Raw genomic sequence first — 20,782 nt, 5'->3', positions numbered from 1 at the left:
CGTGCTTCCTAAATGATGTGCTGAGAACTCAGCATCTCATTGTGGTATTTCTGCCAAGTGCCTGACGGAACTCCGAACAGGAGGAAATAGCAGACACCCCGAAGTTCAGGGACATTCTGCAAATCAATTAGCCAGTACGCTTAAAAATGTCCACTTTAACAGAGACCAGGGCTGTTCCTGATTGTAGGAGACGAAAGCATGACAACTGAACGCAACGAATGATCTTGGTTTTCTTTTGCTATAAAAGGAAGCAATAGAACAATTAGTGAAATCTGGGTCTGTAGATCAGATAACAACATGGTGTCAATGTTAACTTTCCTGATTTTGATCATTGTACTGTGGCTAAGTAAAAACATTCCTTGTGTTTAGATATGCAAACCAAAATATTAAGGGTAAAGGGGTATGATATCTGTAACTTACTTTTAAATGGTTCAGAAAAAAAGTGTGTGTGTGTGTGTGTGTGTGTAAAGAGAGCAAGAGAAAGGCAAATGTGTAAAATATTAACATTTAGAGAATTGGTATAAAGGGTATCTGGAATTCTTTATCCTCTTTTCCAACTTTTCTGTCAAACCTGAAATTATGTCAAAATTAAAAACAAGACATTTTAAAGGTATTGTTTGCTGAATCATTCATTTTTAACCTTTGTCACAACCACCTAGCTGGCTCTAGAGAGTTCCCTCGCCAATCTGAATAGGCTTTGTTACTACTTTTTGGCTCACACACCTTTGAACACACCCCTTTGATGAAGCTTCAGGTCCCCTCCCAGAAAAACATTTATACTTTTATACTCACACTTACTTGCCTTTGCACACAACCTCCTTAGGTTACAAATCCTGACCTGAGAGATCGGCAAGGAATAGCCCCACACTCAGAAGGTGGGAGGTTCAAGCAGCGGGCAGGTGGGCTCAGCTCAGAATCACAGGTCACCATTCAGGGACCAAAGACCATTTATCTCGGGGAGAGCTCCTCCTCCTCTTGGCACACCTCTGTAGAGAGGGAGGGGCTAACGCAGAGGCAGTTCCAGCCCAGATGGAGCCACTGTCCTCTGCTTTCGATCTGCACCACCTTGGCACTGAGTTAATCAGCCCAAGCTTCAGTTTTCTCTTCCATAAATTTAGAGGCCATTATAGTACCACTTCATAGAGTCCTTGGGAAAATTAAGAGCTCAGAAGTGGAGCTGCCATTAATTTTGTATTTTTAGCACCTAGTATGTGTCTACTCAATGTCTTATGGACTGAGCGGTTTCCACCCAACCCAAAGAGCGTTGGCTCTGGAAAGGCTGAGTGCAGTCCTGCTGCTACTCAGGCACACGAGGCTACTGCCTCAGGCTTAAGCCCCAGAGGCCCAAGAGGCCAACAATTCTTGTTTTTCCAAGAGCCTCCGAGATGGGACCTCTACTTTTCATCCCACTTAGAACCTAACGCCTTTTGTTAGATGTATTTAATTTAGCTTTTAAATACTCAGTTTAACTATAATACTAGACATTTTGGCTAAATGTGAACATACCGAGTAGTATGTTTGCTTTTCAACTATACTCATTTTCCCCTCGAAATTCTTAAAATGACTCGAATCATAAGTGTCCTTCAAAGTGAAGACAGGGCTGTGTTGAACCCCTACAGTGTCACTGTTGAGGAAAAGAACAAGACTGCAGCTCTATGCTGCACCCTGGGGGCTTGTCTGAGCAGAGGCTCAAACTGCCCAATCTTTTTAGAGTGTCAACACTACCTGAAGCTTTGGGGTTAAAAAATCCATTATTTTAACATTAAAACAGATACACTTAACGAGTAGAATATAACATACTTTCAGTTTTAATAAATCTTAGAGGACACGAGTGCATGTCAGGTGACAGCTGGTCCCACCCTCTCTGCTGGGTCCTTGAAGGGCAAAGCTGGGAAGTGCTGGTTTAACTCTCTGGGAGTCCAGAGGAGGCAGGCCTTCACTGTGGGGAACTTGACAACAGTGATTGTCCGTGTCTAGCCCTGGGCCCAGTGCTGGGGAGGACAAAGCAGCATGGCAGCCTTGGCTCCAGGAGCCCTGAACCTGGTAAACAGGGACAAGCGACAGAACAACTTGCAGATCATCTTCAGAGGAGCATGATACACTTCCCATGAACAAAAGGATTCAAGTTGGCTCTCAGTACAGCCTCTAAGGCAGAAGTTCCTCATTTGTGGTCCACAGCTCTCTCATCCAAAACTTTAAATGTGCACAGTTTTCTAGAGAGTATTTAGTTTTCTTTGGATTCTCAAAGGGATCCATGTCCCCCAAAATTAAGAACCACTGCTCTTAATTAAAGAGAGATTGAAAGCAAACTGATTAGATTGACACTCTGGCCATAGGTTGTTACAAGGAAAGATTTTCGAGGACATCTAATGCTTTTGGAAATGCTCCTGCCAGATCCAAAAAACCTGAATATAGTCCATCTCCAACACCTCCACACACACACCAAACAGCCTAGTAATGCAGACAATACAGGTCTGTCCACAGCCAGTTCTCCTTCCATCACTGCACAGCTCCATCCAGTGGTACAATCTAAAAGCAGCCTGCTCAGCCATTCCAACCCCAAACCAACTTCACAAGCATGGGGAGAATGAGATCTCTACTCCCAGGCCAAACCCCTCGCGGGAGATACTAACCGCAGAACAGGTAAAGCAACAGGTAGACACAAATGTTTCGTTTATTTTGACTGTGACCAAAGTCACAGAGAGATAATAGAATCTCAGTGCCCTAGAAGTCCTACTGGGTTCAACGATAACACATCAAGCTGGGAAAAGGGATGGCATCCCTTTACGTAATCATCCCATAATTTCTCATCATCCCAAAACAGGACAGTGCCTCTCAGGTACTGCATGAATCTTTAATAGCGATCACATGTGCTCTTCCTTTAAATTAGGATAGATTCTCTCTCACCAAGAGTATCAGTTTGGATACTCTTTTGTTCTTGCAAACCGTCGGGTGGCAGGAGGACAGCAGCATTTTTCAGTTTGTGGAGTCCTAAGATATGGGTCGGAGGCCTCTCCAGGAAGGACTGGACAGCGATTTTGCTGAAGGGCTGCCCACTACTCATTCCACTGCCCACCTCTTTTCTCATTTCATTGAGAGGTTTGAATGAATGTCTAATCACAGAGAAGATTAGAACACACAGTGAAATGAGTAAGGTCTATGTGGAGACGCGTCTGTCTGTGAAGAGCTGTATTCAATCCACATCAGCGTCGGAGCCTCAGAAAGAATGCGTGTTTACACTCTGTGCTTTCCAAGGAGTAATACTTATCATAAAAATCTAAAACGTATTCTTCAGTCTTGAATCCAAACTTCTGGTACAGCAGCATAGCGGGGTTGCTTGCTGAGACGTGAAGGGTTACATCCTTGCCCATGCAGGTCTGTCAAAAGAGTGGAAAAATACAAGATGAAAAGGAGAAAGCCCGAGGGAAAATGAGTAGGTGAAGAAACTCTTTTAAGTACAGATAGTTATGGAAACCGGAGAAGTCAGGGACTGGAGCTGAGACATTGCAACACCTAGCAACAGCTGGAAACCGAATGACATTTTGCCACTGATCAAAACATTCACAAAAACATACATCAAGACTAAGGAAATTGATGGTATGCTATGTGTTCTTTTTCTCTCTGAAGCAAAGGGCCAAGTGGGATATTTTATTGTCAACTGTATTATTTATACTTAAATTATATTTAAATATGTCAAACATATCAATACCAAACACCATGACAATCTTGAAGAAACATCAAATAGGATAAGAAGTTCTGCTTTTAAAAACTAGATTTTATCCTGCAAGGGAATGCTAACAATTCCTTTCCTAGATCTAGTAGAAAAATATGTTAAATTATGTGCCAGATATGAAACATGAAGACTTTCATTTAAAGAGCCTACATAGGCCTTCTGAGTCCCAAAGCGCACCGCCCATTCCTCCCGTCCTCAGAACCGAGACTTCCATATTTAGCATTGGCCCAATCCTAGGGGAAACAGTAATAATCGTTCTATCAGTCTAAGGTGAGTCCTTAGATTCTTTAGCTACAGAGTAAAGGACCCCGAAAGTCATATAAATAAAGAACTTTTCAATGAGGAAGGCAATGAAATACTGAGGTTCATAAGGTCCTTGGATTTTATCGTCCATGGTTCCTAAAGGGCCTCTATTTAAGAATGTTGTCAAAGGTAGACAACTACGTTCTTTTTCTGTCTTAAATTCACATTCTTCATCCAAAGGTGCTTTTTAGGACTAGAAAGAACTACTAGTATACCAAGGACAAGAGTGTGTTGTGAGTGTGTATAAAATAAATTTTGTGGGGTGAAGTTAGTGTTCTTTACACTGCAAATATGCAGTCTGACCATGGCCACCACCCAGTACTACTGACTGACTGAGTAGGGCTGTGTTGGCCTATGGGTGTGGGCTGGCTGGAGGCCAGGCACCCGCATACAAAGATGAACACTCCTCCCACCCAGGGAATGCTCTTTGAGGACAGCCGGGGCCAGGCCTTGTATCAGGCACACACAAAACTGTCATCCCTGCCCTGCCCTCAAGCCCTTGCCAGTGAAGGGAAAGGCAGAAATCCTGTAGGTGTTCTGCTAGGACAGAAGGATGAATACAGAGTAGGGGTCAATTCTGTGAGTGGATTGGGGCAGAGAAAAGGAGGAACATGGTAGAAGTAACTGAGAAGGTCTCAGTTCAAGATAACCACAGCAGCACATATTAATTCCCACAAGAAGAGAGAAGAAAGCAATTCTTAGGAAGACGGTTTTCAAGGTTCCTGCCAACACTTGGGAATTATTGAGCAAGTTTCATTAAAAACCAGAAAAACAACATTTTATCATCTCCATCATCTACTTAAAAGGAATCCTAAAAAAACCCAAGCTTATAGATACAGAAAATAGACTGGTGGTTGCCAGAGGTGGGGGATGGCAAAATGAGTGAAGGAAATCAAAAGATACCAACTTCCACTTAAAAAAAATAAGTCATGGGATGTAATGTACAGCATGGCAACTATAGTTAATACTGTATTGCATATTCGATAGTTGCTAAGAAAGTAAATCTTAAAAGTTCTCATCATAAGAAAAATAAAATTTTATAATTATGTATGGTGATGGATGTTAACTAGACTTAATCATTTCACAACGTACACAAAAATCGAATCATCATGCTATACCTCTGAAATTAATATAATGTTGTATGTCAATTATACTTCAATAGTACAGGTTGGTGCAAAAGTAATTGCGGTTTAAAAGGTTAAAAATAATTGCAAAAACTGCAATTACTTTTGCACCAACCTAATAAAAATCACCCCCCCACCCCACAAAAAGAATCTTGACCAGTAACACAAAATCATCCACATCAAATGGTTTCTAAATAAAAGTTACCAGAAAATTTCTGGGGGTGAAAATCCTTACATGTTTTTCTGAGGTTAGTATATATATATATACAGTATATTTTCTTTACAGATATATCCAAGGATGAATTATAGTTAAATATTAGAATCAAGTCTTAGAAGGTTCACACCAGCTTACACAATGATAGTAAAAACAATCAGCAATCGAATATGTACTGCCGAGTGATACAGTTTAGCTAAAATGTTTAAGTCCTTAAAAACTAAAATGTCCCACTTCCACTTCTCTGTCTCCCGGAGCTGAATCTAAGAGCAACAGTGTTACCAATTTGGATAGTGTAAGTGCTTCAGGCTCTCACTTTCGGTATTTTCTCATTTTATTTACTATACATGTTCACAAACTGGCTTCTTTGAAACCTAGATCTAAATAGTAATCTTATTTTAGAGGGGCAAAGATTTTTGTGTTTTAATGACCTCATGAATGATGGTGACTGGCTTTCTTTCACTTGGTCTCACATTCCACTGGGCCGTGCTGGGAGGGCCCCCACTCTGTTTCTCCCCTCTTCCAAGTCTTTTGAAAGAGCCCAGAGACAAATGGGCAGATGATGAGCACAGACAAAATACCTGAATCAGATGATAAATCATGAAAGTTGCAATCCCTGCTCTTCTCCATTCAGGATGGACAAACAGAAATGAAATGTAAGCTTCATTGTACTTCACATCGGGAACCATGAAGCCAAAGGCAATGATGACTTTTTTATACAAGACAACAACACTGAAGTCTGGGTACTGCAGGCACTCAGATAGATCAATGCCTAAAGAAAGCAGATAACTGGAGATTAAAACAGTGTGCCTTTTGGCATTAATGCGTACCAAGTTGTTCAGTTGGTACTTATAGCTACACCTGCATGCTAAGAAAAAAAACAAAACAAAACAAAAAAATAAGACAAAGTATTACCATAGATACCACACATTCAGCTCATAAAAATAAAAGTGAATTTTAGAAAAATATCAAAATTAACCTCATCTTTTCTAAAGACATATGTTAAAAGAAGAGAAGCAGGATAGGGTGGATAGTAGAAAGCGCCCAGAGGTTCAGAACTGGACACACCTGACTTTGAACTCAGCCTCCTTGGCCACATGTATCAGCGGGCACATCTCTAAATGTCTGGGTCTCATTTTCTACAACGTTTCAGAGAGTGTATCTATACTTCACAGAGCTGGAATAAAGATCTCCTGAGACGGTCTGTATCATTGTATTCTTTACCTCAGGGATATTCAATGTATAAGCTCTTTTGTACAAATACTATATTTTATAATAAGGAGGTTGAATAAAAAATAATTCCTTCCATAATGTATGGAAGGCACCTAATACAAAGGCAGAGAGCAGTGAATGCTCCCAGAATGTTCCTCTCAGCCCCATTCCACTCCCAAAAGAGCGAGCACAGCTCTGCTACCACATGCACTGTTACACGATTATCAGACAATAAAGATGACAAAGCTCTCATCCTGATGAAATCTTACCTACATCTGGAAGACATACATTATTTCCTTTACATTTCAAAACAGAGCAATAAAGCAGATTCACAAAGAATGTGTTTATATTTAGCAATAAAAATGTGTTCCTTTAATTGATGGCTTTGGTCGTTAGAGACAGTATGTTAAGGCTGATAAAACAACAAATCATACTGAGTTTATTCTTACTTTCAAATTCTGTGACTGGGGTATTTCGCTCTCTAAAAACACCTTTTGGTTGTACTAATACTCTGTAAGGAACAGCTAACTAAACAAAGCATACAGAATTATTAAGCAAAAATCAAAAGTGTCCAAACGGCCCAGCTACCAGTCTGTGTATGACTGATAGACATTACCTGATATCTAAACATATGTAGAAGCAAACAGGGTGAATCTTTTATTCTGGAAGCAGAGACAAACAGGGAAGAGAAACAAACAGAAACACTGTTTATTACTTTAATTGCAGGCTTCTTCTTGATCTTAGGAAAGAAAGAGGTGTTTATATTTTAATATTAGTAGAGAGAAACTGAATGAAATCATATAAGCAAAGATTTTAGGGTCACATGACATATACTAATTTAAAAAATTACTAAAGTGAACTATACAGAAAACTGATCTTCCCAGTTTTGGGGGTGGGGGACATACCAGGCCAGAAAAATTCCTGACACATAGAGTTTATCGTTGGGATGTGATTTGGCCGGACATAGCAGTAATCGAGTGGTGCATCGGGCTCTGGTATCCAATGAGGGTTACTTCTGTGCAGGTAGGAACGAATCTGTGACAGGAGTTGCAGTTTGGGTGGCTTTGTTTCATAATCACGCCTCCAATACCACCGAAAATAAAGAAATTAAAAAACAAAAACAAAAAATACAGTATTATGCCTAGCCATTTGGTTCACACAAACTCTTTGATGTACTTGAAACTTTGAACTATTTTGCAGTACTTTAAATGGCAGCTAGCTTGATAACAGCTACAATACTTCTCTGGTATGAACTTAAAATTTACTCTATCAACATTGTCAGACCAAACCCCTCTGGACCCACCAGGAACTCTACTCATGCTGGTAAGCCTTATGAACAGAGGGAGGAAATAGAAACAGCATCCTAATTTAACCTTCTGAGTGCTCTGACCAGGACAGAGCCCAGGCCAGGTAAGGCCCAACTCTGCCAGGGCAGCCGAGGAGCAGCAGAGACCAGGGGAATGGGGCAGGCTCGCACACTGCCTTTCCACATGTCTGCCTAGGAGGCAGTGCCAGGCAAGAAGGATCAGGTGACTGTGGAGCTGCACAGCCTGGATGGTCAACTAAGACCACGTGCTCTGCCAATCAGCCGAGACAGCCGAGACCGGGGAGCTCTCCTCAGTTCAGCTTCCACAGCACAGCCAGGACTCTTCATCAGAAATGGTCCCAACATCTAGTCCAGATATAGGCCCAACTGAGATATCTCTCCCATTTTTTTTTTTTAATTTCACAGATTATTCAATATATATAACTTTAAAATTTAAAACAAAACAATGAGTATGATTGATCATCATAATGAATCTAACAGAGTTAATTTATCCTTGCTTTTTATGTTTGCATCAAAAGACCATCCTTTCTGCAGAAAAGTACAGTTGAGACAAGTCAGAGCGGAGGCTGGACACAGATGCCTTGCTCGCGGGGTTGGTACTTACTCACCCCCGCAGAGGGCGGGGGCAGGAACCACAAACATTACTTCTCATGACTTCACAGCCTTTTCTCCACATACCTGATGTACGGTTTCAAGATCCGGGATGTGTACGGGCTGACAATGCTCTGGTCCACAGCCAAATCTTCTGATCCCACCAAGCGATACAAAAACTTGGTGCTTTGGTGCCGAAATCCTTTCCTGGATGGCAAGGCAGTCTATGAGAAAGAAACACTGGTTATCGAAAAGTAAAATTGCTCAAAGGATTGATTGGTTTAATGCCACAGAGAATTAGTACTTACGACATTTTTATGTCACAAAGTAGGCATTTTTACATTATATATTTGAAAAGCTCGAGTTTCAACAAAAAATTCATAGGTACTTTTGCAAAAAATTTGATATACAAAACTAATCCTGGTCGCAATAGTTTAAAATCAAAATAACTCAAAAAATTGTAAAGTTATTTAAGTGACTGCAATGCACTATTGAGCACTGGATTTACAGCTTCTCTAGGTTTCATTTTGTCTATTACACTGTCAGTTTGTTCATCAAATATTAAACAGCATTCGTGACGTGTAGGTAACATACACATGGGTCATGTTTTATGAGTAGTTCGTTATTCAAACAGCCATGAGGGCCAATTTTTGCTGTACCTGTATATGGGTTTATTATAATATGTCTCCACTGCAATGAGTAAGTTTGACAAAAGTAGGACTGATGTAAATTACATTCTAAAAGAAATCACAATAGTAGAGAGGTCCTACCGGAGGTTCAATGAGGATGTGGTCTTTGCACCTTAGGCAGGTATCCTAACTGAACTGGTGGGTTTCACACTGGGAACCAAGTGGAGATGTCTGTTCTTCAGTGAGTGTTGCTCCAGGGCCCTTAGTCATGTAGTAAGAGAACATGTGATGGAAGACTAAAAGGCACATTTATAAAGTAGTTTGCCAAGTGTTGGATAAAGTTTAGAAACTTGAGTTGTTTTTGTAGAATCAGTTTGCTCTTAGCCTAGAAAATAACTTTGTTGGAAGAAGAGCAAGAATTCCTTCTTTTATAATTTGTTCTCTATTATTGTCCCAAACTGGACACCAAAACTTTCAAAGGCCAACTTTGAAATTCTTCCAGGACTTTAAGTTTCAAAGTGAAATTGAAAGCTGTGGTATATAGTTTTAAATATGGCGCCAATATTTCTTCCCCTGCCTCTGGGTACATGTGGCTCCTCATATCAAAAGGCAGAGTCAATTTCCCCTTCCCTTGAATCTAGGTGGGCCTGTGACAGGCTTTGATCAGTCAGAACTGGCAGACGTAACATTCTGGGACTTTTGAGCCCAGGCCTTAAGAAGACTGACAGCTTCCACTGTTTCCCTCCTTGAGTCCAGCTACTATGGTGTCCAGGCTGGACCACTGAATGACTAGAGGCCACATGGAGACAGGCACTGGAGGAAGAGAGGCCATCCTGTTCATTCCAGTCCTGACCCTGCTCCCAGCTGAATGCAGCCACAGAAGAACCACCCATTGAGTCCAGTCAACCCACAGAATCAGAAGAAATATTAACTAGTCACTGTGTTAAGCCACTAAGTTTTGGGATGGTTTGTAATGCAGCAATAGATAACTGAAACACTAGCCCATGAAATATTACCTGGTTAATGTGTCCAGATGAGTCCTGGAGAACTTTAGAGATGTTTTATACTACCCTAGCTTCTTTCCATCGCCACTGCTTTCTCCCAAATCTAAACCACCCTCACTTCTGTCTAGGTCACTGCCTCCTACCAGTCTCCCTGCCACCTGCCATTCTCACCCCTTATCATCCTTTCTCCACATAAACCAGATTCTTCCTTTAAAAACCAGTAAGTTCACCTCCTGTAATGGAAACACCGACGTGGCTTCCCACTGTATGTTCATAAACAATGGAAACTCGTCGTCCAGGACCCACAGGATCTGGCCCCCATCACCGCTGCTGCCTCGTCTCCCACCACCCCCTCCTCAGTCATCACTATGTTCCCGCCCCATACACCACACTAACTCCTGCCTTAGGTCCTGGGCGGGGGCCTTCTGCCTACAACCTTCCTCAGCCTGGCTCTTCCTTGTGGAGCAGGACTTGGTTCAGTGTTACCTCCACAGAAAGTCTGTCCTTAACTACCCCATCCAAAGCACCCCACTGCCCTCTGCCCCCTCCCCCACAGCATTCAACCTGTAGGAGGCGATCCTGCTGGTTTAGGGAGTTAGTACGGTCATCTCCGTGCTCGCGGATGGCACTTACATAAGGGGGGGGGGGGCATTATCTGTCTTCATTTACTGCGGTTTCGCCAGATAGAATAGTGCTTGACACATATGAAGTACTTACGTTAGTTGAACAACAAAATGGTGGGGAAAAAAGCACCCAAGGTCAAATAAGTTTGGAAAATGTTAAATGAGCTTCTTCTGGGTCTAAATGGAGAGGTAGGTGGGCTGCTGGGTCCCTTCCCCAAACCCAATCTGGGAGATGCCAAAAAGTGAGAGGGAAGACAGAACACAAAGGCTGTGAGAAACCCCAAGGGAGATCAAAGGCGCTGGGTACAGGTAAGGTGACAATGGGCAGCCTTGAGCAGGGAAAGGATCTGCACCACAATGGGGACGAGGGAGCTTCCTGTTTAGACCACTTCCTCTGCTCTGGATGGATCTCTGCCAAACCACTTTGCCAGCAAGCGCTACCTAGCGGGGGCTGATATTAGAGCAGCCTGGAGCCCTCCTGAGATGTAGGGTACAGACCCTCAGGACAGCCCCTGAGCACTCCATAGCCCCACAGCAATAATGGCATAGGGAGATAAAAGGAACACAGGGGCCAGATGTCCGGGGAGGTTCCCTGAGGGGAGCTTCCCTAATTGTGGAAAAGGTGAGAATGGGAAGTGGTACAGCCCAGAGCGTCCCATTTTACAAAAGTTGCCAAGAGGGTGACAAGCGAGGAAGCAGGCTTTTGCCTCTCCCTCCAGGTGTATACAGCCAGCAACGGCAGCTGGTACTACTAAGGTAAAATGCATTCACAGGGAATAAAATCAAGACATAAATAAGTTGTTAAAACAAAAAAGATAGCAAAGTAAACACACTGTACTGGAAAAGGCAGGAGTAATTTACCAGACAGACAAAATTATTTTAAAAGCACAATAAGTAGTCATCAGGGAAATGCAAATCAACACGACGAGATAACACTTGATACCCAGTAAGATGGCTGCAGTCAAAGTGACAAGCATTGGTAAGGATGTGTGGAGAAATCAGAATCTTCACACAGCACGGGCGGTAATGTAAGAGAGCGCAGGCATTTTGGAAAACAGCCTGGCAGTTCTTCAAAAAGTTAAACAGGATGTTACCATTTAACTGGGCGATTCCACTCCTAGGTATATACCCAAGAGAAACTGTGGTTAGTAGTCACATAGCAGGAGCCTGCAGCTGGGGAAAACAATCTTGAGTCACATTCTCGGCCAGTAAGAACCAATGAGCGGATAATCGCAGAACAGAAGTAAGTGGGTCCAGGAAAGTCCCTAAAGTGATGCCTGCGTATTAGTTAAAAGAGCTGTCCTAAGTTAACCTTTCCTCATTGTCATAGTAAAAAACACACTCCTAGGTGGAGATTTAAGATGCTAATGAGACAAGTGACATATGAAGGAGCGTGTAGTTATACTGCGCAAGTGCAGGGAAGGACCCACCTCAATACACTTTGGGTGGCCCCTCACCCTAAGAGCCCATGAAAACACTGTATGTGTAAACCTCGGGGAGCCATATCCATTCTCCTCCAGAGTGTGCTCCCTTTCTGCATCATGCTTTCACTTTAATAAAGCATTCTCTCTACAAAACTGTTTTGCCCACTCTCTTAATCTCTAGCCTGAGAGGGGCAAGGCCCCCTGTGCCAGTAACAAAATGAAAACACGTCCACATAAAAACTTGTACACAAATGTTCACAGCAGCATTATTCGCAACAGCCAACAGGTACAAACAGCCCGCTGTGCATCACCTGATGAATGGATGAAGGAAATGGGATGTATCTGTACCATGGGATACTATTTAATCATAAAGAGGAACGAGGTACTAACATATGCTACAACATGGATGAATCTTGAAAACATTATGCTAAATGAAGGAAAGCAGTCAGGAAATACCACATATTATATGATTCAATTTATCTGAAATGTCCAGAAAAGGTAAATCTACAGAGACAGAAAGATTGATGGGGGCTCGGTGTGGGGGGTGGGGGCGAAGGGGTTTAGGCAGTAACAGCTGGAGTTCAGGGTTTCTTTTCAGGATAATGACAATGTTCTAAGATTGATTATGACTGCAGTTACACAACTCCATGAATATATTAGAAACCACTGAATTATACACTTTAAATGGGTGAATTGTATGGTATATGAATTGTATCTCAATAAAGCTATTTTTAAAAAGTGTAATAAATAGGCTCCAAGGTACTAAAGACTGGAAACAATAAAGAGAAGTTATGAAGCATTTCTTATTCATTATCAGATATTAAATACATGATCACTGAAATAAAGCACTCAGTGACTGATGTGAGGGAAGGTTGAGGATCTCTTCAAAAAGGCAAAGGAAGAGATAAAGAAAATAATATCATATTTCCCCGAAAATAAGTCCAGGTCTTATATTAACTTTTGCTCCAAAAGACGCATAAGGGCTTATTTTTGGGTGATGTCTTATTTTTTCATGTACAACAATCTACATTTATTCAAATACGGTCATATCATCTTCTGGAACACCGTCATAACATAATTCAATTCTGGCTTGAATTTCTTGCGACTCCATTTCCTGTAGAACCATTGGCCTCAATCTCTCATGTCCAGCAATAGAGCTCTCCTTAAATGAGCACTTCTTGTCCACATAGGCTGCTCGTAGTGCATTGGCAACACAGCTGTCAGTGATTTTATCCCATGAATTCTTCACCCAAGTCACGACGTCTTGCAGGCTAGCTTCACAAAATTTCCACGCTGATTTCACTCCATTCTGTTTTCAGTGTAGTCATTGATGTCCACGCACAAATGGTCCTTGAATGGCTTGTTTACTGCAATATCAAGAGTCTGGAGGTAGGCAGTCATTCCTGAGGTTATCATTACTTGATCTAGTCTTCTCTCTGCAAGGAAATTCTTCATGTCTTTAACGCGCTGAGTGCTGGCTGAATCCCAGACTAGCAGAACTCTTTGGCCACCTCACAAAACAAGTGGCAGCAACCCACCTCCTTATAACTGCTTGTGTGCACCAGGCTTCTTTGGTTTCAAGAACATAATACCTGAAACACATTCAACCTTATCTTTCTTGCCCTTAGTGATGACTAGAGGTGGGGCTTTCTTTCCATCCAGACGAATTGCCAAAATACAGGTAACACGTGCACTTTTGTAACCAGTGGAGGGAATGTACATTGACAAGGCACCCCTCTGATCAACTGTCGTTTGAGATCCTTGGCCCATAAACACTGCAGTTGCACTCGTAGCAATCATGTAGGAGAGCTGGTATTTAGAAAAGTCGATGCCATCAACAAAAGACTTGAATGCAAGTGCACGTTTAATAACTTCAGTATCTTCCAGCTTGAACAGTGTTGTCGATCTTAGAGGCAGTTCATATCGCTGAAGGAAGCCATCCAGCCAGTGTTGTGATGCTTTGAATTCTTCTGGGGATATTTCTAACTGTGGTGCCATTGCAAGGGCAAATGCTTGAATATCAGCCCTGCACACAACCAAGGCCTTTGCTCTCCTGTCAGCAATGCATTCACAGATGATGTCCTCCAGCTCGAGAAATAATGGTTGCTGACCTGATCCACACTTGTGTTTCTTAGCATTTCCCTCGTCCACCTGTTGACTGAGGTTATCATATTCTGCTTGCCATTTACAGACCATTCGGAGATCCAACTTCTCTTTGCAAAAAGCGATTCTTGCCCTGGGAGTCCTCCACGATTTCTTTCTTGTACTCGATGGAATAGCTCTTTCTTTTTGCACTCATCTTGTCTGGGGGTCGAAATATTATTCCCTTTTAATGTACCATTAAATCAAGTATTAATTGAAGACTTACAAGGCAGGAGTAGCAACAAAAATGATGACAGCTAAGAATGATGGTCCACACAAAAGTGACAAAAAATTGCAGGCACCAAAATTCAGAAAACGTTTCTTTATTTCACTCAAGTGCATTAAGTACTTCCATTGCAACACACGACGTATCGAATTATGAAAATTCATGTTAGACACAACCACATCCGTTCGTTATCAAGTGCACATGTTATTCATGTGTTATGTCTGTACTCCAATTGGTCATTCGGCAATAAGTTCGAGTTCATCTGTTTACATAGGCAATTACCTCTCGCCCAAAGGCGCCCGCTTGGGTATTTACAAATACTTAATTATAATTTATATTATCATTTATTTTATTTTTTTATTTTTATTTTTTTTTTTATTGGGGAAGGGGAACAGGACTTTTATTGGGGAACAGTGTGTACTTCCAGGCCTGTTTTCCGAGTCAAATTGTTGTCCTTTCAATCTTAGTTGTGGAGGGTGCCGTTCAGCTTCAAGTTGTTGTCCTTTCAGTCTTAGTTGTGTCGGGCGCAGCTCAGCTCCAGGTCCAGTTGCCGTTGCTAGTTGCAGGGGGCACAGCCCACCATCCCTTGCGGGAGTTGAACCGGCAACCTTGTGGTTGAGAGGATGCACTCCAACCAACTGAGCCATCCGGGAACTCAGCGGCAGCTCAGCTCAAGGTGCCGTGTTCAATCTTAGTTGCAGGGGGCGGAGCCCACCATCCCTTGCGGGACTCGAGGAATTGAACTGGCACCCTTGTGGTTGAGAGCCTACTGGCCCATGTGGGAATCGAACCGGCAGCCTTCGGAGTCAGGAGCATGGAGCTCTAACCGCCTGAGCCACCGGGCCCGCCCTATCATTTATTTTAAGTATTAATGTCAATAACATTATTTAATTATATATTAATATTATTTTATAACTCAATATGTTTATCGTGTGTTGCAATAGATGTACTAAACGCATCCATCTGGCTGACGATCTTAACTGAGACTTATTTTTGGGGTGGGGCTTATATTACGAGCACCCTGAAAAATCGTGTTAGGGCTTATTTTCCGGTTGGGTCTTATTTTCAGGGAAATCCAGTAGTGTCAACATCTGTATTAGGAGTGTAGAAGAAGAGGAAAGAAATAAAAGGGGAATATATTTAAAGAAGCAATGATGAAGAATTTCCCAGATTAAAGAAGCATATAAGAGGACTTCTAGTTTCCAGTCCAGCACATAAGGGGATTGGAAGTCACTACTGTATCCTAACAACAAGTAAAACGTTGAGCAAACTGAGGATCAACAACTCTTCTTCAATCCATCAGAGAACTGAGGTCATGGGGCAAACTGCTGCCCCCAAAATTGAAAAGATGGACAGGCAGACACAGAGAATCACAACTTATCAGAGCAGAAATCCATGAACAGAAAGCTCTGGGAACAAATGCCAGGTAGAAAAATCCAAACTGCAGTTGACAAATCGCTGGAGGCTCAGTGCAGACAAATCAGAGAAAAATCTCGGGGTCTGGGCAGTTGACAAATCGCTGGAGGCTCAGTGCAAACAAATCAGAGAAAAATCTCGGGGTCTGGGCAGGGCCAGGACATGACACATTTTTGTGAGTTTTACTTCCAGGAGCTCTACCAGGTTTTCATAGTGAGGATCAAAGAAAAATCTCCTTATGCTTCCAGCAAGGGGAGGGGGAAGTACCCATTTTGAAATACAACAGAGCACAGTGTATTCTGTTTTTCTTAATCAGGCCTGCCTCAAGAGAAACCTCAAGAGAAACCATTTTGCCAGAGCCTAACTTATTGGGTTTTTAATAAGTAGTTTATTAAAAACATTTCTCCCCCTGTTTTATTGAGAAATAACTGACAAACATCACTGCATAAGATTAATATGCCTACAGCATGATGGTTTGATATACATATATTATGAAATGATTACCACAATAGGTCCAGCTAACATCCATCTTTTCATATAGATTTACAATAAAAAGAAAGAAGAAGAAAAAAAATTTTCTCCTGGTGATGAGAACTCTTAAGATTTACTCTTGTTAACAACTTTCCTATACATCTTACAGCAGTGTCAGTGTGGGGACAGAGCCAGGAGTGCAGTTTCCAGGCTCTCGGCCTCATGTGGAAAGGTGCTGGCTCAGGTAGTAAATGGCCATCAGCTGTGGCTTGTTGACCGTCAGCTGTAACCAGTGAGCCACTGGCCACTAATATAACTGCTGTGGCTACACTAGCAAAAATTGGGTTAGCAAGAAGATGGTGGCTGGCAAGCGCAGATTGCAGTTAACACGGCGGATTGCAGCTAGCAAGTGGGGTTGGTTGGCAGACAGAAGTGGATGGCAGGTTGTGGATAGTGTGGCTCCTGCTTCCTGTGCCACCAGCAAGAATATCGTGGTATGACTCCCCTATCTATGGCTCCGTGGGTGTTCCTTTTTGGCCTCGCCATGTCCTGCGTTCTTATGTGGGAAGCAGGACCAGAGACCCCGCATGACCCCCTCCATGACAGTTAACTATAGTCATCACGTTGTACATTAATTACATCTCCAGTACTTATTTATCTTGTAACTAGAAATTTGTACCTTTTGACCACCTGCCTCCAATTCCCCCTCCCGCCACCCTCTGCCTCTGGTAACCACAAGTCTGATTTCTTTTTCTATGAGGTTTTTTTTTTAATTCCACACATAAGTGATATCATACAGTATTTGTCTTTCTCTGTCTGACTTACTTCACTTAGCATAATGCCTTAAAAATATGGAAGGCTTCACAAATTTGCATACCATCCGTGCACAGGGGTCATGCTAATCTCTGTATCGTTCTAATATTAGTATCATGTATTGCCAAAGTGAGCACACCGGGGTTTTATTAAGCCTAATCAACCTGTGGAAAGGGAATACCCAACTGCAGCTCCCTCTAGCCATCCTTTCTCCCTAACTGGGGAGGAAAAACTGAGAAGCACTTGTGAATTTCACAACCTAGGGGCACATGCTCACTAAGACAGGTAAAAGCTATGCACCCAGTAATAAAATCCCTAAAACCCACCTCAGCTCCCTGCTGCCAAGTGGCTGCCCTCCGCACAGAAGTCTGGAGGTGTGATCTCTAGAGGAGGTGTAACCAGGGTTCTGGACAGGGTAGCTCACGTGGCTGAGGTGTGAGTACCATATAAGCTAAAGGCTAAGATCATCCTTCCCCCATGTGGCAACCAGGGTTCTAAGACATGAACACTCCTTTATGGGGACTCTGACAAGAGGAAAGACCTCAAGGAAGAAACACATTAGGGGTCTTCAGCAGAGGACTCACCTAGATAATGGGGCCGTGTATAAAATTCCAGGTTCAACTTCATTTTCCCTCAGAATCTGAAAGCACTGCTCCATTGTCTACTTGTTTCCAATACTGTTGTTAAATCGGCTCTCAACTCTACCAAATGCCTATTTGGAATTCTGGCTTTCAGACATGGAAGGTCTCAAATTTCACTTCCCAGGCAGCTTTCCTCAGGAAGCCACTAAGGATGTGCTCTACTTAAACAGAGACTAAACCTACAAAAAGGTAAAGATGGGACACAAGAAAGAGGAGATTCAATACAGAGGAGGGGCAAATGAACCTCCAGTGAGGGGTGACCCTTGGACCATTGAGTATCACACACAAAGGGAAGCCAGTAGAGTGACAAGTGTGACTCAAGGGATAGACATTCTGAGTCTATCATCATAAGTCCTGTCACCACCAGACCGACTTTTAACTCTTAAGAAGTTGCAACCCAGAATCTCATCTGTGCCCCGCTCTGCTTCACCATGTACTGAGAATGTACTCCCTCCACGTTCGTTCCCTGGATAGACTGAGGACACTCACCCCACAAATAACTGCTGTGACCTCCGATAAGCTGGAGGGAAGCAAGTCAGACCGGAGGCAAGAAACACAGAGAAGCCCACTCCTCCGGTTCAGACTTCTGCCACACTCCCTGGTACACGCTGCAGCCCTGCCTGATGCTCAGACAGTGGTGGGCCTTATGTTCCCAGGACCTCCTAGTGACCTTGTCCACTGGCTTCTCCAGGAGCGGCTCATGGAAGCTACAGCCAGAACATGACTGTGTCAGTTTCCTGGGGCTGCTGTATCAACGTTCCACAAACTGAGTGACTTAAAACAACAGAAACACACCCTCTCACAGTTCTGGAGGCTAGACGTCAGAAACCAAGGTGTCAGCAGGGACATGCTCTCTCTGAATGCTCTGGGGGAGAATCTGGGCCAGGCCTTTCTTTTGGCTTCTGGTGATACCGACAATGGGTCTTCCTTCACTTACAGAAGCATCGCTCTATCTCAGTTATCACATGACATTCTCCCTGTGTGTCTGTCTCTGTGTCTCTTCTCTTCTTATAAGGACGCTGGCCATATTGCATTAAGGGCCCACCCTATTCCACTATGACCGCATCTTACCTAGTCATATCTGCAAGGGGCCTATTTCCAAATAAGGTCACATTCATGAGTACCAGGGGTTAGGACTTCAATATATCCTTTTGGGGGACACAATTCAATCTACACCAATGACCCACAAAGACTGTTTAGCTTAACTTCTCCTGGAAACCTTCATCTAAGAGACAATTTTCTTACACAGCTAGATTTGTGCTTCCTACTTCATTTTTTAAAAAACTAAAAGTATATTGTTGAGGAATATAGACATTAAAAAAAGCAGAGGAATGATTAACACTAAAAGTCAGAGAATGGCTACCTCTGAGGGGAGCAGACAGTGCACCGAAGGACTTCTCAGGCGTTTGTAATGCTGTTTCTTAACCTAGGAGCTAGAAGCACAGGCATTTATTTTATTCATCTCTAAACTATACCCATATGTTCTATGCATTCTTCTATGAGTATGACACATTTCGTAATTAAAAAAATAAAATACAGAGATTAAAAAGACAAGAACAAAGAACAGGTGAACAGATGACAGCAACAAAAGCATATGAATGAGTGGCAAATGACTTAGAACAGAGAGCCAAAACCGAAGGCAGCCGTGAAGACAGGCCAGGAGCAGTGCGATTTACACAGTCGAGTCTCAGCAAAGTGCAGCAATTGGAGGCACCAGGTCCTGCCAAAGTCAACAGGTTAAAGCCCCCACTGCACACATCCAGAAATGATCTTTCCCTCTATGGTAGAAGACTAGATTCCCTGGAGAGGCTCAAAAGAGAGATTCTGGAGAGAGGGGCACCTGACACAGCCAACAGGGGAAGTACAGTTCTGAAAACAGGGTAATTCAGTGGAAGTTTACCAGCTAAACGGTCAGCTCCTGGCCCCTCTTGCATGGCTCCTAGGATGCAGACAGGGAGGTTACTATTTCCCAGGAAAAGAAAGATGGAAAATAGGAAAAAAAAGAAAATTAATGGGATCCATCTGGAGTAGGCGTCATCAGCAAACTATAGCCCATATGCCAAATCCAGCCTGTTTTAGTAAATAAAGTTTTATTGGAGCACAGCCAAGTCCATTCATTACGTCTTATCCGTGCTACTCTTACACTACAACAGCAGCATCGAACAGTTGCAACCTATAGTTGAGACCGTGTGGCCTGCAAAGAAGAAACTATTTGCTATCTGACCCCTTACAGAAAAAGTTTGCTAACCCCTGGTCTTGAAGGTCCAATATCCAAATAATAGCAGTGCTCTAAAAAGACAAGCTAGAGAAAAATAGAAGATAGGAAATTAAGAAGACTGTCTAGAACTCAAGGAGAGTTTCAAATTGAAAGGGCCTACACACCAAATGCTGAGCACAATGATATGGTGCATCACTGACTGAATAATATCAGAACAATGGCAATCAGGACAAGAGCCCACTAGTTTCCAAAGAAGAACAAGATAAATGTGCAAAGAATCCAAATACGCAATTCACAGAGAAACAACTAGGAAACATGAAAAGCGTTTAACCTCACCTGTAATCAAAGAAATGTAAATCAAAAACAAGATTTCACTTTATAGCCATCAGCTAAACTAGTTGAAGGCTAGTTAAGAGCGAGTGCTAGCAAAGATACAGGGAAACAAGACCTCTCATTCCTGTTGTGTGAAGGTGTGTTCTGGCAGTTTCGAGTGGAATTCATCATTCCTGGAGCACACTTAGACTCGGGTTCCACTGAATAACCTCAAGCAACTCTGACACCACCCTGATCCCTTGGCTGCTCTTTCTCCATGCTGTCTCCTAACCACTCAGATGTTTACACGTCTTCAGATCCTGCTCAACACAGGGTCTGGTACATTATGTCCTCAACAC

The 20,782-nt window shown here is 42.6% G+C and overlaps 2 protein-coding genes and 1 non-coding gene across 4 annotated transcripts in view; all 3 read right to left on the bottom strand.

Moving 5' to 3' along the window:
* Positions 1 to 2,656: 2,656 nt before the first annotated feature.
* Positions 2,657 to 20,782, bottom strand: part of KAT14 (lysine acetyltransferase 14) — a 33,175-nt gene continuing 15,049 nt past the window's right edge. For both annotated transcript variants that reach the window (XM_033094886.1, XM_033094887.1), the window contains exons 7-10: positions 8,592 to 8,728; positions 7,492 to 7,667; positions 5,956 to 6,146; positions 2,657 to 3,377 (exon numbers count right to left, since the gene is read on the bottom strand). In XM_033094886.1, coding sequence (XP_032950777.1) covers positions 3,204 to 3,377; positions 5,956 to 6,146; positions 7,492 to 7,667; positions 8,592 to 8,728 — 678 coding nt within the window. In that variant the 3' untranslated portion in view covers positions 2,657 to 3,203. The remainder of the gene's footprint in view (positions 3,378 to 5,955; positions 6,147 to 7,491; positions 7,668 to 8,591; positions 8,729 to 20,782) is intronic.
* LOC117015949 (protein PET117 homolog, mitochondrial) overlaps positions 7,492 to 20,782 on the bottom strand; it is a 32,204-nt gene continuing 18,913 nt past the window's right edge. Inside the window, exons 8-9 of the mRNA XM_033094888.1 lie at positions 8,592 to 8,728; positions 7,492 to 7,667 (exon numbers count right to left, since the gene is read on the bottom strand). The gene's annotated coding sequence lies outside the window, so the exon portion shown is untranslated. The remainder of the gene's footprint in view (positions 7,668 to 8,591; positions 8,729 to 20,782) is intronic.
* Positions 17,285 to 17,389, bottom strand: LOC117016362 (U6 spliceosomal RNA). The gene has a single exon (XR_004421886.1). It is a non-coding gene; the product is annotated as a U6 spliceosomal RNA (small nuclear RNA).

This window comes from Rhinolophus ferrumequinum, chromosome 23 (assembly GCF_004115265.2).
Source record: "Rhinolophus ferrumequinum isolate MPI-CBG mRhiFer1 chromosome 23, mRhiFer1_v1.p, whole genome shotgun sequence".
NCBI lineage: Eukaryota > Metazoa > Chordata > Mammalia > Chiroptera > Rhinolophidae > Rhinolophus > Rhinolophus ferrumequinum.
The sequence above is the reverse complement of the archived record's forward strand: the minus strand, read 5'-3'. Positions and strand labels throughout refer to the sequence as shown.